At 39.5% G+C, this 18,235-nt stretch overlaps 1 protein-coding gene across 3 annotated transcripts in view; it reads left to right on the top strand.

The window, feature by feature from the left end:
• The window catches only part of LOC144663763 (uncharacterized), a 190,850-nt gene that overhangs the window by 171,481 nt on the left and 1,134 nt on the right, over positions 1–18,235 (top strand). The window contains exons 1-3 of one of the 3 annotated variants that reach the window (XM_078524823.1): positions 16,080–16,250; positions 16,748–16,843; positions 18,069–18,101. In XM_078524823.1, coding sequence (XP_078380949.1) covers positions 16,790–16,843; positions 18,069–18,101 — 87 coding nt within the window. In that variant the 5' untranslated portion in view covers positions 16,080–16,250; positions 16,748–16,789. Of the gene's footprint in view, positions 1–16,079; positions 16,251–16,309; positions 16,398–16,746; positions 16,844–18,068; positions 18,102–18,235 lie in introns of those variants that run through there. The other 2 variants (XM_078524824.1, XM_078524822.1) reach the window with 2 other exon arrangements.

The following is an 18,235-nucleotide window of genomic DNA, read 5'->3' as shown; positions in this document are numbered from 1 at the left end:
CAGCCACAGTTATTAAGTATGGTGCGTTTTGATGTTACCTTAATACTGATTTTATTTGCCAATATTTTTCTCTTAGAAATTATTTCAGAAACTAAAATATCTCTCGTTCCTTTTTTTCAATATTTACGCAGTGTTCGCTACTGATTACAAATGGAAAACTTTATTATTATCACTTGAAAGTCAGTTTTTTTGTCTACTATAATTAAAATTTACATTATTAAGATAGGTCGGCTTTTTCTAATATAAACCTCGGCTAAGAAAAAAACAAGCGGCTCAGAATTTTGCCTTATAACTTAAAGAGGTAATATGTGATTTCTCCGAACTGCGTTTAGTATAACGAAGCGAAGTGGTGATTTTGACTTGAAAAAAAAAAAAATTATTAACTTCTTAGCCATACGTGTCGACTAATCGCTTCAGTGAAATACAATAGATGATAACAAAACCTTTGACTGAAATGAAATTTGAAAGGCAAATTGACCTGAGGGCAGAGTAATATAACCACACACAAAATCTTTAGCCCCGCAGCGGTTGAAACGAGGTGGAAAAAACTTCATCATGATTTTTGCGATACTTGGAAGGTCTTGAAAGGCTCACGAAAAAACTTCACGAACTGCCTATACGATATGTCGCATCAACTCACTTTCTTTTTTGTATTAAAACATCAACATTAAAAGTGTGTATAAAAAATGCGTGCGTTTGATCCTTGAAAGAGCAATCCACAACAGCTATTCAATATAGTGCGTTTCAGTGGCGGATCCAGACCTTCAGCTAAGGAGGGGGCCCGCTTTTAAAAGCTTGACTATAAATGTTAAATTCTGCGAGATAATTCCGGCACTTCAAAGAAAATGCGCCATTTTAGGAGGCAAGCGTGGCAGAGTGGTTTAGGGCGCTGGTATTGTAATCTGGAGGTCGCCGGTTCAAGACCTGCCCTTGCCACTAGCTGGATTTGTTTCTCGGTTATCCCAAATTCAAATCCTCGACCACGCTTTGTAAATAGCCAACTGGTCTGCCTCCTGCCAGTTGGGATTTTTAACCTTGTTATGTTCATTTAAATTTATTTGTTTCCTCTGTTTCAGTGGCATGCCTGTAAACTAGCTACATTTCGTTGAGATATGAAGCTAAGTGCATAACTGTGGTGTATTTAATACAGAAAACAGTGTGTAAACTCCGAGTTACAACACACACATGGCAAGAACTCAACTAACTCGATCGTACACGGCCTTCTTGTCACGTGACGACTCTACTAGTCCCAGGACTCCACATTCCTCCCCCCCAAGTTCTTAAACAAGCAAGAAAACAAATGTCAACGAGAAAAAAAAATTAACGCCTCTGCCCTAAAACTTAAAACTGTTCACGGGGGAGGGAATGAGTCCATTAGTAAAAACGCTGCGGGGGGTTTCTATTCCTCGCTGGGTATCGCCTGACAGGGGTAGTTGGCCCCGAGTCCCGAACCATTGTTGCACTGGGTGGTTCTCTGTCTCCATGGGCAACCTCGGGGTCATTTACATCAGGTACGGTTATCTCTGGATCCACACCTTCCTGCTGCAATGGGCTAGTAATTGGTAATGTGACACCAGGGTTGAAACTTTCTGTGGGTCGAGCAACTAGTTGATCGTGGTGTCTTCGAACCACAGTTCCATCTTCCAACTCAATTCTCGCAGACAAAGGACCAGTTTCCTGGATGATAGTTCCTGGAATCCACTTGGGGCCTCTGGAGTAGTTTCGAACATTCACTGAATCGCCGACTTCCACTTGACGCATTCGGCTATGCTGATCATGCTGTATCTTCTGTCTTGACTGTGCTGCATGTACCCTTGCCGCTACATCTGGTCGCAGCAGATCGAGATGTGACCTCAGACTTCGTCCCCAGCGTAACTGAGCAGGAGACTCACCCGTGGTGCTTTGGGGGGTAATACGATAACTTAATAGGAACCGAGCTAACTTGGTCTCGACAGTACCATCACCTTGCTTCTTCATCCCTTGCTTAAACGTCTGCACCGCTCGTTCTACGAGGCCATTTGATGATGGGTGATAAGGAGCAGAGGTAATGTGCTTGATGCCATTTTTCTGTAGAAATGACTTGAACTCGCTGCTAACAAAATTGGACCCATTGTCTGACACTACAATCTCTGGTAGGCCGTGTGAAGCGAAGGTTGTCCTCAGCTTTTCAATGGTTGCGCTGGAAGTGGCAGAATTCACACAATGGATATCCATCCATTTAGAATGCGCATCAATAACTAGGAGAAACATCTTGCCCATAAAAGGACCGGCATAATCTACATGTACTCGAGACCAAGGGCGGCCTGGCCATTCCCAAGGGTGCAACGGTGAACTGGGTGGCTTCTTTTGGTGGCTTTGGCAGGTAACACAGCTTTTCACCTTTTCCTCCAAACGTGAGTCCATTTTCGGCCACCACACATAGCTCCTAGCTAGGCTTTTCATTCTAACAATACCGGGGTGGGACTCATGAAGTATGTTCAACACTTCCTCTCTCCCCTGTGGGGGTATCACGACCCGGAATCCCCAAAGTAGGCAGCCAGCATGTACACTCAATTCCTCTCTTCTAGCAAAATAAGGCTTCAGGGCTTCTTCTTCGACTGCCATGGGCCATCCGTGAAGGACGAACTGCAGAACTTGAGAAAGTACTGGATCACGGGCTGTCCACAACTTCACTTTAGTGGCATCCACTGGGCTGGTGTTGATGGTCTCTAGAAGGTGTATAATGTCCCCTGGGGTGGGCGTGGTCTCTGGAGCAACTGGAAGGGGTAGACGACTGAGGGCGTCTGCGTTTCCATTCTCTTCACCAGGGCGATAAATAAGCTCATACTCATACGCAAGCAAAGTCAATGCCCATCGCTGCATCCTACTTGAGGCCATTAGAGGTGTGGCTCGTTCAGGGTTAAGCAGCCCCAAAAGTGGTTTGTGATCTGTGTAGACCTTGAAATGACGTCCAAAAAGAAATTGATGGAACTTCTTCACGGCAAAAACTACAGCTAGTGCCTCTTTATCTAGGTGGCCATAGTTCCTCTCTGCTGTGGAGAGTGTTCGTGAGGCATATGCAACTGGTTTCTCTGAGCCATCTTTCATAACATGGGCCAGCACTGCCCCAATACCATAGGGTGAAGCATCACAAGATACCACCAACTCTTTCTCAGGATCATAATGTACGAGTACATCTGATGATTGAAGTCGATTCTTGGCCTTATCAAACGCCTCTTGTTGCTCTGTACCCCATTTCCAACAGATATCTTTCCTCAGAAGCTCGTGCAGGGCTCCAGGGTGGACGATAGGTCGGGCATGAACTTGCCATAGAAGTTAAGCATCCCTAGAAAGGACTTCAGCTCAGAGGGATTGGTTGGGGTTGGGGCCTCCTTGATGGCCTTCACCTTTGCTTCAACTGGATGGAACCCTTCTGCGTCAATGCGGTGCCCCAGGCACTCCAAAACGGGCTTCATAAATTGGCACTTTTCAGCTTTGAGCCGCAAGCCGGCATCAGAAAGGCGTCCCAAAACTTTCTCGATGTTGTCTAGGTGCTCTTCCGTGCTGGGCCCTGTGATGAGGATATTATCTAGCAAGACTCCTGTCGAAGGTATTCCTTGCAGCAAACCCTCCATGGTTCTCTGGAAGATGCCGGGCGCTGAAGAGACCCCATACGGAAGGCGGTTATATCTAAAAAGGCCTTTATGGGTGTTAATTGTCAAAAACTCCCTTGAGTTCTCATCCACAAGCATCTGTTCATAAGCATGGCTCAAGTCTAACTCAGTAAACGTTTGACCCCCAGCCAACTTTGTGTATAGATCATCGAGCTTGGGGATAGGGTAGCCATCCAATTTCGAGACCTTATTGACGGTAAGCTTGTAATCTCCACAGACTCTTACTGTGCCATCACTTTTCATAACTGGGACAATGGGTGTGGCCCACTCGGAATATTGAACGGGTTCAATGGTTCCTGCCTTCTCAAGTCTTTCCAGGTCTTGCTCAATTTTCTCCCTGAGAGCATATGGCACTGGTCTGGCTTTATGGAAAATGGGGGTGGCTGTGGGGTCCACATGGATCTTGGCCTTTGTCCCCTGTAGGGTCCCCAGACCCTCCCCAAATAGCTGTGCATGTTTCTGCAAAATCTCTCCAAGTCGCTTGTCATGCGAAGTAAGTTGCTTAATCCTTGGCCAATTTAGCTTAATTTCTTCCAGCCAATTCCTCCCCAACAGAGCTGGGCCTTCTCCACTTACAACTAACAATGGCAAGGAGTATTCGCCCCCTTCATAATGTACATCAACTGTACACACCCCTTCGGGCTTGACCTCTTCCCTAGTGTATGTACGAAGGACAATTCCTGATTTCTCCAGTGGCGGTGCCCCGTTTTGTGAGACAAGGTGTTTGTAGGTGCCTTCACTTATCACTGACAATGAAGCCCCTGTGTCAACTTCCATTTATAGTGCTTGCCCACCAACACTCAGCTGTACTTTGTATGGCAAAGGTCGTTTACCGCCAAGGGTAAACAAAGAATATGCACCCACACCCTGTTCTCTCCCCATTGCCTCCTCTCCCCCCCCCCCCCCTCTAGGAGATGGGTATCCTGTGGGGTGTCTGACTTCTTATTAGTACTAGGAGGTGGTAGTTTCCCTTTCTTTTTGTTCTGGCACACTCGAGATAGGTGATCCAACTTTCCACAAGCATAACATTTCGCATCCTTAAAATGACAGCTTTTGGGGTAGTGATTACCGCCACAGCGATAACAATTAACTTCGCCACCCTTTTCCACTTTAAAATCGACTTTGTTGAGCAAAGTATCCCCTTCCTGAGGGTCCCCCTTTTGTATCTCCGAGGCATCCTTATCCGCGGCCTCAATGGCGAGAGCCAGATCGAGCGCTCGCTTCAGGGTTAATTTCGGTTCGGCTAGTAAACGACGCTGTATTCTGATGTCGTGAACACCACACACAAGCCGATCACGTAGCATTTCATCTAATGTTGCCCCAAATTCACAGTGTTCGGTCAGGTGCCTCAACTCAGCTAAAAACATGGCAATTGTCTCACCTGGTTGTTGAGTGCGAGTGTTAAACTTGAATCGTTGTACAATAGCGGAAGGCTTTGGCATGAAATGTTCCTGGGCGAGTTTCGCTAAATCCTCATAGGTTTTGGTCTTCGGGTCCTCCGGAGCGACCAGACTTCGTATAAGCTTGTAGGTTTTTGCTCCCACGCTAACCAGGAAAATGGATCTTTTTTTGTCCGGATCGGTTATCTCGTTTGCTTCAACAAAGTGATTTACACGCTCAGTGTAATGGCGCCAATCTTCCGTTTCGTTGTATTCGTCTAATTTCCCAAATGTAGGCATTTTCCGTGTAGACTTCGCTTCACTCTAGTCTACCTGGTCGTGGTATTCGATCACGTTCCTCGTCGCCAAAAATGTGGTGTATTTAATACAGAAAACAGTGTGTAAACTCCGAGTTACAACACACACATGGCAAGAACTCAACTAACTCGATCGTACACGGCCTTCTTGTCACGTGACGACTCTACTAGTCCCAGGACTCCACAATAACCACTATAAACATATAATTATTTAATTATTATTCTGAAAAAATAAGGTAGGGGCCCACCTACCTTTATAACAATGATTCTATTTCCTATCTGTTTGTTAGAAATTATTTTAGAAAGAATAATGATCTCTCGTATTATTTTGTCGATATAATTATGTCTTGTTTGTCCTTTACTACTGACACATGGAAAACCAGCATATTATGTCTTGAAAGTCAAAGGTTTGTCTACTAAAATAATTAGAAACAAGAACATTGAGAAGCTTGAGAAGCTTAAAATCGGGCGCTTTGCCTTGAAAGGCAGGGTTCAGTACAGCAGAAACCACGAAGCAGTTACTTAAGTAGCACTCAGTCCGACTGTGTTTGTGTAAGTCACAGGGCTTGCATGAGCTGTATTAGTGTGCATAATATAATATCTAGAACGTTGTCGAGATTGCATTATTACTTAATGACATGATGGTTTCAATTTATAAATGTATCTCACACAATACAAATAAACGATTGAAATAGACGACTAGACAATGTAAAGTTTTAAGACTTAGCAAAGTGCAGTGTATTGGTAATACACTGTAAGGTGCGGTTTCACCTGAAGGTCGTGTGCTTTTCGGTATTTTCCAGGCATTGCACTTTGATGGGACAGTACTACAACCGTTTACCGGGGAACTACTATTGTCAAGAAAATGATCACAACTTGTTGATGAATGATTGAACATTTGTTTCATACCATTACTGTAATAGCAATTGATGAAGGCTTTTAGTCTTGAACCAAAGTATAAGGACTGGGAAATACTGAAACCCATTATCAGCCACCTTAAACGGAAATATCTTGTTGGTGTTTCAAGGAATCCAAGGAAACTTCACTCATCCCATGTATCTATGTATTGCGGTATTTTGTAATTTTTTGAGTGATTTTGGGGGATGTTTGGCAGGTGATAGTTTTTTTAAAAGAATTAGTAAAATTTAGACAACTAAGAAATATTGAAAATTTAATGTGAATTTAACATTGGAATTTGAAGTTAGAAATTGGCAAACGGACACCAAACAGCCCCGTGACATCCTGGAGTGTTTTTGCATGGGGGTCAACTGTGTGATGATGTTTCCATTTTTTTCTTCAATCCCCACTGATAAAGAACTGTTGTTGGTGTTATGTTGGTGTTATCACATGTCAAGCCTTTAACAAGGTATGAAAGAACACAAGGATTTAAATTATTCTGGTGCTCAATTTTTGCGTAACTAAAATTAATGTTACTCAAATTCCTGATGGATTCTGTCTTAAACTGTTACGAGCTTAGTATTTCCAAATTATTGCATGTCAATGTAAGGCAAGACAAGACATGCCTTGGTTCTTATGTAATTCTCTTAAAAACACATAAGATATTGACTATAATTTTGTCTGTGCTATGGCAATTCACAGTGGGGTGGTCTTGATGTGTCTTTAACTTGTAGACTGGACTGGACTAGTAAAACGCGGACTAGTAAAACGCGGACTTGTAAAACGCCTCTAGACACTTCGAATTCCTTGGCCACAATCATCTTACGGCTCTCTTCAATACATAATGTCTCAAAAAAACAGTAACCTCAGAAAGAAGTCAGAAGCAAATAAGGTCGAAAGACCGAATTTGAACATATAACGGCAAATGTTCTAATGTCACGAACGTAGGAGTCGTGTAGGCCCGTCACCTTTATTTACCACATACTGCCCCCAAATTAAAACAGTACCCTCAGAAAGAAGTCAGAAGCAAATAAGGTCGAAAGACCGAATTTAAACATTTAACGGCAAATATTCTAATGTCACGAACGTAGGAGTCGTGTAGGCCCGTCACCTTTATTTACGATTGACTGTTGATTTCTGGACGGGCCCCGTTCTACCTCGTGCGAGCAATACAAACGACTGCACTCAACAGACGTCAAGTAGTGGAAAGAAAGAAACATATGCACACAACTCATAGCATCAATCCCGTTGTTTTAGTAGGGGTTTGCAGAACGAACATGTGCTATACTGCAAAAACATCTCCACGCTAAAACAGACCATAGAGTGCTCAAAAAAGCTAGAAATATGCCGTCGAAGAAACACACAAGAGCTTCAAACACAAATTGTTTCGCTCGCTAAACCGTTTAGTTTTATCCGATTTACAAGCGCTTGTTTTACAAGTCCGCGTTCTACAAGTCCGTGCTTAACAAGCCCTCGTTTTACAAGTCCGCGTTTTACAAGTCCGCGTTTTACTAGTCCTCGTTTTACAAGTCCGCGTTTTACTAGTCCGCGTTTTACTAGTCCGCGTTTTACTAGTCCGCCTTTTACAAGTCCGCGTTTTACCTGAGTCCGCGTTTTACTAGTCCGCGTTTTACAAGTCCGCGTTTTACTAGTCCGCGTTTTACTAGTCCAGTCCAGTCCTCAAAATACAGTATGCCAAAACTCCCCGCCCTCTAAAGATAAGTCCTTGACGGTTCTTGTCGTTTTTCGGTGCCTATTCATCTTCGGCATCTTTCTCATCCACCTCTCGTTCTGTCCTGTGTCTGTCATCACACGAAAGAAAAGCTGATTCTCAAAAAATCTGCCACAAAAGGAAATTGACAAAAACAATATGAAAACCATATATCGAAAGTTTCTTATTCTAAAATTTTATCATACGTCTTAATTCAGAGCTACAAAGAAGTTCCTCCTTTTGAGTTATTGATACTGTTCTTACAGTACCTCTTTCCACTAGCGAAATTTTACAAAATTCCTTCGCGGCGAAAAGGTAGCGCGAATCCAGAACAGACTCCAATCGAGAGTGGGTTAATTCTAGATTACTATTAATTAACTATTACAACATTCATTTTTAAAATAGTTTCTCAAGCCGACTAAGCTAACTAAACGTCGAGTGTATCTTTCAGTAAACAAAACATGCCGTTATGACGCCGGAAATCCAGCTCACGCATACTATACCCCGTGACTCACGCAAACCTCCGACTTACGTGCTACTACAGTCATTCCTTTCTAAACATTTTTTTTTGACCACCACCGTACCTTTCTACCCAAAAAACTCATGAAACCGCCCGGTTTTAACCTGTTTTAACCTTTCAAAAATTAGAGCGTTCGAAACTAAATAAGATCTGTAATCACAAACAACATACAGCCGTTTACCAGCACTCTTTAAAACTCCTGAAACCCTTCAAAATCAGGCAAAATAAATCTTTGAAATAACCTTTATCAATGTTTCTTATTTTTTATTCAGTTCTATAAAATGCCTTTCATACACTACTGTCAAACAAAAATTTCAATTTCCTCAAAGTTTCAAGACAAAAGAATAACAAATATTTCGTGCACAATGTAATTTGATTAAGCCAATATTTCTTGGCTTCACACTAGAGCTTAAAGTATAGTCTAAGTGCACTTGGAACCTACTTTGAGTGTGAAGGGGTAAAACGTACTTACTTGAACTTTTCTTGGTGACCATGGAAACTTTCGTAGTTCAAAGAAGCCGAAGTACGCCGCCAAGTATGGTCTAAACCACACTTGAGAACGCACTTGACCAATAGAAAATGGAAGCCAACTGAAAGCGCGCGCGTGCAGCGTTGTCACGATTCTGAAAAACAACTTGCCAGCTGAAATCAGAAGAAATTCAAAATGGACGGCTGGTGTTCGGAGGAGCAAGAGACTTTTATGTAAGTTAACAAAGAAAGAAAAGAAAAGTCGATGTATATGGTTAAACTTATAATAAACTTATAATCCTATTTTAACTTCCTTTTTTTCAGAGACGGCTTTAACCATCGGTTTTCATTTCTACCACGAAATGCGGTTCTTCAAAACCAGCCACACATGCAGCCACTATTTCAACCTGGCCACTTCTTCGCGCCGCAACAAATACACTTTATCCCGCCGACTCCTTCAAACAATGATTTCACAAGCGTGCAATCGTGTTTGTGATAATTATGCGTGACTGATTTTACTCCGCGAAAGATGATTGACAGCTTGTACCTCAAGTAATATACTTAGTTATCAAGTGTGAAGCCAGATTTTGTAAAATACGACTTAAGATTTTTAAGTGCACTTGATTCAAGTGCTGACTTGAAACTAACTTAGCTTCTAGTGTGAAGCCAAGTATTATCACGTCTAAAAATACTTCAAGCAATTCAGTGAAAACCCGTTTTTTTTTTCGTATCAACGAAAACCACTTTCGAATAATCAATACATGAAAATAACAAGAAGATCAAAAGGAAGAAAGGAACCTTTCTAATTATTTGAAGACTTTCAAAGCCGTGCCTTATGCATCCAATCCGCGATAAAATTTAATTACAACAAAATCCAAGTTCTCATTTTGAATTCCATTTTTTTCAGTTGATACCTTTATCCAACTTGTGAAAAATTCCATTCAAGTTCCTATTAATACTGTACATTCCCAATGTTTTGCTCAGGTCTTCAGAAGCGTCTTACTAACCAAATCTAAAATAATTCCAAAACATGCTGTACAAACATTCTACTCTTTGTGACAAACGACTTGACGACCAATTGTTCAGAAATGAAAATCGACACAGTTCTTGCTAAATAAAAAAAAGTTTTACGGCGGAGTCAGGCTCAAAAAATATACCGCAAGATCACACCCCCATTCATAGTCAGAAACCAGCAAACCATCTAGTTTGCTAAAAAAAACACTGCGTGACATCAATGACGTTACCTTTTTCATTTACAAAAATAACTTTAACTTGTCAAAGTAAGTGCAATTTCACAATGGTGAATATCAGTACAGTATGGGGCCTAGTTCTCGGCCGGGTCCAGTTCTCGGCCACTTTGTGTTTAACGCGTTTTTTCACACTCCAGTTGAATCAAAAGAAAAAGGTATTTCCTTCAAACGATAGACTGATTCATGTGCTTTAAGTATCTTGAGTTTGATCGTTCAATTCGATATAGAAAGCTCACACGTCGAGTTTACGCGGAGGTAGGTGAATTTGCATTCCCGAAAAAGTTGTTTGTTTACGGCTCCAAATTCATGGATGTAGTTAAATTCGTATTTTATCCAAAAAATTAATTGAGCATTTTTTTACAGATAATTACGCACAAGCTTTTTAGTGGCCGAGAACTGGGCCAAGGTGGCCGAGAACTGGGCCCACAAATGGAGCTTTTATTTTTATTATTGCTCGGGCAAATTAATTTTTGACCGGTCGATAGCTTTACACCAAAAAGCTGAATAATGTAGCTAGCTCTGGGAGAAATTTCAAGTTCCTGCGGTTCTTCTGAGGTAAGAAATACAAGTTTACGTCAAAAGTGGCCGAGAACTGGGCCCCATACTGTACTTTGCCCCGTAAGCTTTTTTCTCTGTCCTTCCGCCGAAGCAAAAAAACACAACCTGATTACACATTAACCCAAAAGTCGACCAAGTGTGCCTGCAACGATTTCCTGTCAAAACTAAAATGAAAACCATTGCGGTATGCGTCACCCGTAGCGGTTTTGTAGCAACCCCAAGCTATCCCCGTCTTTTAAGCCGCGCCAGGAGACTACGCTCTAGGACGACCAAAGGGTAAACTATAAATCGGCCACGCCCGATTAATTATAATAAAGATGCCATGTATTTCAAACATCGTTCCATCTGATTAGTTCACAAACAATTTAACAGTCTATAAATTTGTTTAACAGCTTAAAGAAAGAATTCACAATTTTGTCTAAATTTAAGAAATGTCTGAAAGAACTTGAAGGGTAGTAAAATTAATTATTTATGATCACTTGTACTTCGAAAAGATGCAAACTTCACAATTTACACGCATATGTTTTCATCAAGGTCTAAATGGATGTTAAACATAGTTCCATATTTCAATTTTGTTTTGCTTTTTCCTATTTTATTCCTTAAGAACATTTTTCAGTCGGTAGCAGCAAAAAAGCTTTATCTCCAACTCGAGGATGTGGAAGAAAATGCTGTACCGGAAGCACATTTGAATCGGACAGGAAGTTGAACCCCCTTGCCCGTGAGGAATCTGGCACCAAGGCTAGCGAGGAACAAAGATGGCGGCAATATTGATAAAAGTACAGTGACTGTGGAATACAGTTTTGTCTTTTTTACAGTTATTTGGTGAGTTTTCAACGTCTGACACGTTTAGCCGGACGAAAGAGACAAGCAAAGCTTTTTGTCGCTGGAAGCTGTAGTTAGTTTAACCCTAAAAGTGCTCAAATAACTAAGGAAACACGTTTTTAACTGTAAATTTAATTTTTGGGCGCTCCACTACTAAATTTCTCAACTTTCCTAGAAATACACAATGCAGCAAGATTTTGATAAAGATTTCATGTGAAAATGTACAATTTTATTTTTACTTTGGCACATGCGCTTATACCGAAATTTGGACTTTTTCCGAATTGAATGTTTTCTATACGTACTGACTGTTAAATCTAGGAAAATAAAAATCTCTCCGCCGTAAACCATAGGTGTGGCTGTTTAGTCAAAAACATGTTTTAACACCATTTTAAGGGTATATGCAAAACGCCCCATATTGCGGTGAATTGTTGTGGATTGCTTTTTTTCTCAAAATGGCGCAGTTATTTGTAAACAGTTTTAACATCGGCTTGATAGTTCAACAAGATGTGAGTTGCGGCGTCACTTTATTTTATGACTTTATTACGAGTGCTAGCTGTGCTGAACATTTATAAGATCATTAAGATGACGACATCATACATGCGAAACAAGGTACTTTTAGCATGCGACAGTAAAAGTAAAGCTACAGGAAAAGGCCTCCTGAGAGGAAAACCAAAATTTTCACGTGTAAAAATACAGTAGAACCCCGGTAATTTGAACCTCGAAGGGAAACGAAAAACAGCGGGGTTTCGAGTTATCGGGGTCGATTGAATAATGAATATCCCAAGCTTATAATTGATAGTTTATCGATTTTTTAGCACTTAATCACACAGTACAGTGCAAATTAAATTTATCTCGTCAGAAACTCTCACACGATCATACATTATCATGATAAGAGTGAAAAATGACTGTCAGATACGTGATCTATTCGTTGCTCTTATTGCTGTAGTATTCGTTTTAGTGTTTAGACGACAAGTAGAGCTAATGGAATATCAATGGGTACACGTTGCGAAGTGCAAGAACCACAATTCGAGTTTATATCGGGGTAACTCTAACCCAAATTTTGATCAAGGGAAACTAAATTTAGTTCGATTTAGCGGGGTTCTCGAGTTATCTGACTTGTTCGAGTTAACTGAGTAAAAATGACTGAAAGTGGGTTCAAATCCAAGGGGAATGAAAGTTTGTTCGAGTAAGCGGGGTTGTTCGAGTTAACCGAGTTCGAGTTACCGGGGTTCTACTGTACAAACTTAATTTTCCTCTAGGCCACAATGCAAAACTCAAGTGGATACCCAGACCACCTTTCGGTCTTGTCCCGTGCACGTTTCTGCTTTTTTCCGACAACCTTTTTCGAATTAGCTGTATACAGGTATTTATTCACTGAAGCAGTTAGCAAGTGAGGACGTGCACAGATTCATATTTCACAGATAAAGGAACTTGATGTGACAAACTGTAGATGAATTCATGCACCGCATAAGTGAAGTGAAAAGATGACATTTCGACAAATATACGTGGCTGAACAAACACAAAGCAATATTTCTGCTGATTGGAAACAATGCAAATATTAAACCGCACGCACGCACGTTGGTCTGATGGCAATCTTGTAGAAAAGGTTCTGAAAATAGCTTTTTTCTTCTAAAAAAGAGCTCTAAAGTGGACAAAGTTTCACTTGGTTTTAAAAAATTAAAACGTGCAAGATTTATTAATTCAGGTTTATACACACAGCACGTTTTCAGCCTCATCGTTAAAAGCAATTTTCCCTAGCCTTATTTATACAGGCGTCATGTTCTCAAAGTTGACAAAAATATAAGTCCTGGCAGTAAAATTTATTTTCCGACTTATGACAGTCCTTAAAAGGTGTTCAAAGTTCTTAACTGTTTTTCTTCAGTTCGATCTACCGCATATATGTATATTTTATATTTTTTAGGAATAATCAGAATTTTTATTAATCAGTTGTTAACTAATCACACGCATAAAGAATTTGGTGTTTAGAATAAGGGTGTTTTTACAGAGATGGTTTAACACTATCTGTTGGATTTAAATATTTGGGGTGTGTTTTAGGTGGAATCACACTTACACGTATTCAAAGTAAAACTCTGAGAATTCAAAACGTGGCAAACAAGTTAAAAAATATAGAAGTCTTTGTTTCCTTAATATATGGACAAAGCCACGGCTAAAACAAACGTTGGCCAAATTTTTCAAGAAGCACCTTTAGTGACCTACCTCCACTAACAAATAAAATCAATAAGAACATATTACTCTTAATAGGGACGAAATAGCAGGTATAACGTCTCTTGCTGCAATCTAAAATTCACAGGTATCGTATTTTTCCATGAGGCAATTAGCTAGCGAGGACGTGCAAAGATTCATATTCACAAATAAAGGAATTGAATGCGACAAACTGAATCCGTGGCACTTTCCGCCATTTCGTTTTCCGCTTGGTTAGTGGGGTTCGTAAAACTGAATGTCTCTTTATTTTATATTTTCCGTTCTCGATAGTGCGATAAAGTTTTGAAAATTTTATCCTGTGCTTTATCCATTTTTTCTCTTTCCTTTTTATTAAATTATCATATTCTTTTTTCTGGTTCCATTTTATCTTCTCTTTATTCCTTTTTCGATTTTTCATTTATCTTTTTTTCTTTTTTCGTTTTTCTTTATTTCTATTTTCTTTTTTCCTTTATTCCTTTTTACTTTATTCCGTTTTTCGTTTTACCTTTTTCCTATTTTCTTTTCTATTTATTTCTTTTTCTTTTCTCCTTTATTCTATCGTTGATTCAGAGGCATATTCTCAAACCCTTGTTGTCGAGCAGCATGACACGTGTTCTTACCTTCTCTTCAACCGGCCACCATTGGTGTGACTTGCTCGAACGATGCTGTTTCATTTACTGAGAGTGCGGTATATCTGATAGATTGGTAAAGGTTTACCATCCACAACTTCGGAGATAATAATATTCTTGCGCCATTTCTAAGTTTAAACATGTTCTCTGCTTGACTTGAAAGTAAATTCCCGTCGCGAGGGAAGCGACTGTTTCTTACTGCAGCTGGTTTCTCTCTTTTTGCCGCTTGCGCCGGCGGCCAAATAAGATGATTGGTACGAATAACGATTTCCAAAGGGAACGGGTAACTTGTCGATGGGGTCGTGCTTGCCAGTTATTTGCTGACCATGTACTTCGAATGTAACAGATTAAGGGTAATATGCCCGTAACATCGAAAACCATTGTGTCTGGATCGGGCATTACCACACTATCATCACCGATTAGATAGATCGTTTCGGCCTGCAGGCTAAACACCTTGGACAACACGGTAATCGTGCTATTATTGAGCTTTACTTTAAGAACTTGTTCTCTGCTTTGGACTTGCACAAAGTTCTCCACGTAAGAATTTGATCATGAAGACCACTAGGCACCAAATAAAGCTCACATGCAAATGGCGAAAAATGGCGCGAAATTTGCGAGCAAAGGTTACTGGGTAAGCGATTGAAAGAAAAGAAAAAATGGCAGAAAGGAAAAGAAAAAAGGTAAAATGAAAAAGAAATACAGAAAAAGAAACAGGAAGAAAAAGAATAAAGAAAAAAGTTAAAAGGGAGAAGGTAAAATGAAAAAAGAAATAGAGAAAAAGAAAATAGGAAAAGAGAAAAAGGAAAAAAGAAAAACAAAATATTGATAAAGGGAAAACAGAAATTTAACTAAAGGAAAAGGTAAAAGGATAAATGATTAGACGGTACTAGAAAAAAGAAATATGAAAAACGGATAAAGCGCAGGATAAAATAAACAAAGATAATCCAACTATCGAAAACGGAAAATATAAAATAAAGAGATTTTCAGTTTTACCAACCAAATGAATCAAACGAAAAACGAAATGGCGGAAAGTGCCACAGATTCAACTGCAGCTGAATTTATGCACTTTATCAGTGAAGTGAAAAGATGACATTTCCCAAATGTGTGTGACTGAGCAAACTTTTCTAAGAAACAAACAGTCCTGCTAATTAGAAAAAATATCAAACTGCACGCACGCATGTTGGCCTGATGGTACTAGTCTTGTAAAAAAGATCTAAAAAAACGTTTTTCCTTTAAAAAAGCAATGTCTTATTTGATTCCAAAATCGACCAAATACCTGACAAAGCAAACTAAAGTTTCGTCTGGTTTTAAAAATTAAAGGGGGGGTTGATTAATACTCAGGTTTGAATCAAGGCCTGATATTCAAACTTATCGTTAAAAGCTATTTGTCAAGTGCATTCCAGCTTTTTAAACACAGACACTATGTTCTCAAAGTTGTTAAAAATATAAGTCCTGGCAGTTAACTGTTTTGCTCAAATTATGGCCGAAGTCACGATTGCTAATTTTCCATAGATGGCAAAGTTCGTTTTGCATTTTTCAGAAATTATGAGAAATTTCCAAAACTAGTTTTAAAGTAAAGAAATTTCAAAAAACTGAATTTGATTGCGTTAGATGTAAAGTGGGCAATCGCTTTTGTTTGTTCAGACGGAATCGCACTTAGACATAATCATATGCCATTAGTCTAAAACGCTGAGACAACAAAACGTGGAAACAAATTAAAAGAACAAATGCATGTCTTCATTTTCTAATGGACAAATCCGCATCTAAAAAAATGTTTTAGCGTATATCATCGCTCCCTGTTCAACGATAAGCTCACTCGTCTTCAACAGCGAGCAAGCGAACAGGTAGGTATTGCAAAAGTTGCCGCTGTAGACTTGTACGTAGATCCAGTTTTATGTATGTATAGTCTATCATTCGATTTTCTCTTCTCTTTTACGATTTAGTCTTTATTTATTGTGTCCTTCTTGAACCAAGCGCTGAGTAATCGAATAGTAAGTACTTTACGCATCTTAACAGCCCACTTTTCCCGTGAAAATCTGCAGTGAGCACGTAGAAAGGTAGAAAAAAATCCCCCATTTTGAGAGCTGGTGCGAATAGAAACTTGAAATAAAAAACTTAAAGGGTAGTAGCTTTTTACAGAAAAACTTGTTGAATGGTTCTTTCCTTGCAGGTTAACAGATTATATTTAGAAAGCAAAGCGCAGGTTTGGGTTATGTAAAAAGTTTGTGATTCGTGACTTGCCACATTTTTAAGGAAAAATATCAATAAAAAATATCAATACTTCTGCTCAATACTTTTATTTTATTTCTATAGTCTATTTTTATCTTTATTTTTTTCACAGTCCACACTCCGCGTCAGCTGGCACAGCCGAATCTGAGAAATCATGATGAAGTTCTTTCCTCTGACAATTTTGTGCCTGGTTGCACTACTCAGCTCGGTAAGACAATTTTCATTTAAAAGCCGCTAGATAAACAATCTATGTGAGTAAAGATTTGCATCGGCTATGAAAAAGTTGTTATAACCTGGTAAACCATCGATTTCCATTATAAAATGTCTCGTACATTACCCAATACAATTTGCTACACGCAGAACTGAATTTAATGTTCAAGTGGCTCAATCACTCAGGGCATGCAGATGCAAACGGAATCAGTATTAACGCTGGTAAACGAAAACTTACAACTAAGGAAAGATCTACAATTCGCTCCGATCGACATTTTAGTCCGGACGCAGAGAAATTGGCAATAGCAAACTCAAAAATTGTGAAAGATAGCACGCGCATCTAGGTAGGTATTTGACAGATTTATCCAGGCGAATTTAATGGTGTATTTAAAGATTATTAAAATTAAACGATTGGGTGTAATAAAGGCATTCTTCAGCAAACTCTCCCCCTGGGTATGTTTTCAGCAAGTTAAAATTTGGACTAATTTCGTCCCAGCTGATGTTTTATAAGACTAGCTAATTCGTTTTTACTCGGGTCGCGCGCTCTGCCACGTAGACAGGTCGAAATAAAATTAAGGCGCTGGTCAAATATTCTGGTCGCAAGTTGTTCTTAGCCTAAAAGTTCTTAACAGAAGTTTTTTAATGAAAACATAAAGTTACAGGTACAGACAACCGTCGGAGGAGCTAAATATCATGCAGATTTCTTCGCTTCTACTGACAGAATAATTTCTCAGTGAAATTAGATTTAGAAAAACAGAAACAGTTTTACGTTGTAAACTGTATTCTTTTTCTTTTATCTAAGGAAGCTGTCGCATATAAACTGTGAAGTCTTATCAATAATTAGCTAATTCGCGCATCCAAGCCTTTTCAAAAAGCTAACTCAGAAATTACTTTGCATTTGAAACATGGAAACTCTGAAAATGAAAGAAAAAGAGATTTAAGAAAGAAAAATCCCTGTAGTCCACGCGCCAGCAACCAAATAATGCTACAACACAAATTAAAACATCCTAGGAAGAAACAGTTAAATTTCCGTTGTTATTTAGCATGTTAATGTCGGATCGATCAACTTGAAGCAGTTTAATTTGCGCGTCATTTAACAAAATACTGACATTTGAATCTTTTAGGCATTATATAACAATCGGTTAAAAAAATACCTAATGCGGGGGGAATAACCAATTTCTGTGGTGCTAATCAAATATTTTTTATTCTCGTTTTTATTGTAGTCAGCGTATTCAGAAAGCCTCATCAAAGGACAGGTGAGTCACGTGGTTTTCAACCACAAACAACGTAACAACTGATATATTGCTTTTCTCAACTGCTAAAGTTGAGTACATTACTGTGATGATCTTTTATTTGCTTACTCATTTCATATCTTCTCCATCCACGGGTA

Source organism: Oculina patagonica, chromosome 8, assembly GCF_052425735.1.
Source record: "Oculina patagonica isolate OP01 chromosome 8, crgOcupat, whole genome shotgun sequence".
NCBI classification, from domain to species: domain Eukaryota; kingdom Metazoa; phylum Cnidaria; class Anthozoa; order Scleractinia; family Oculinidae; genus Oculina; species Oculina patagonica.
The sequence above is the reverse complement of the archived record's forward strand: the minus strand, read 5'-3'. Positions and strand labels throughout refer to the sequence as shown.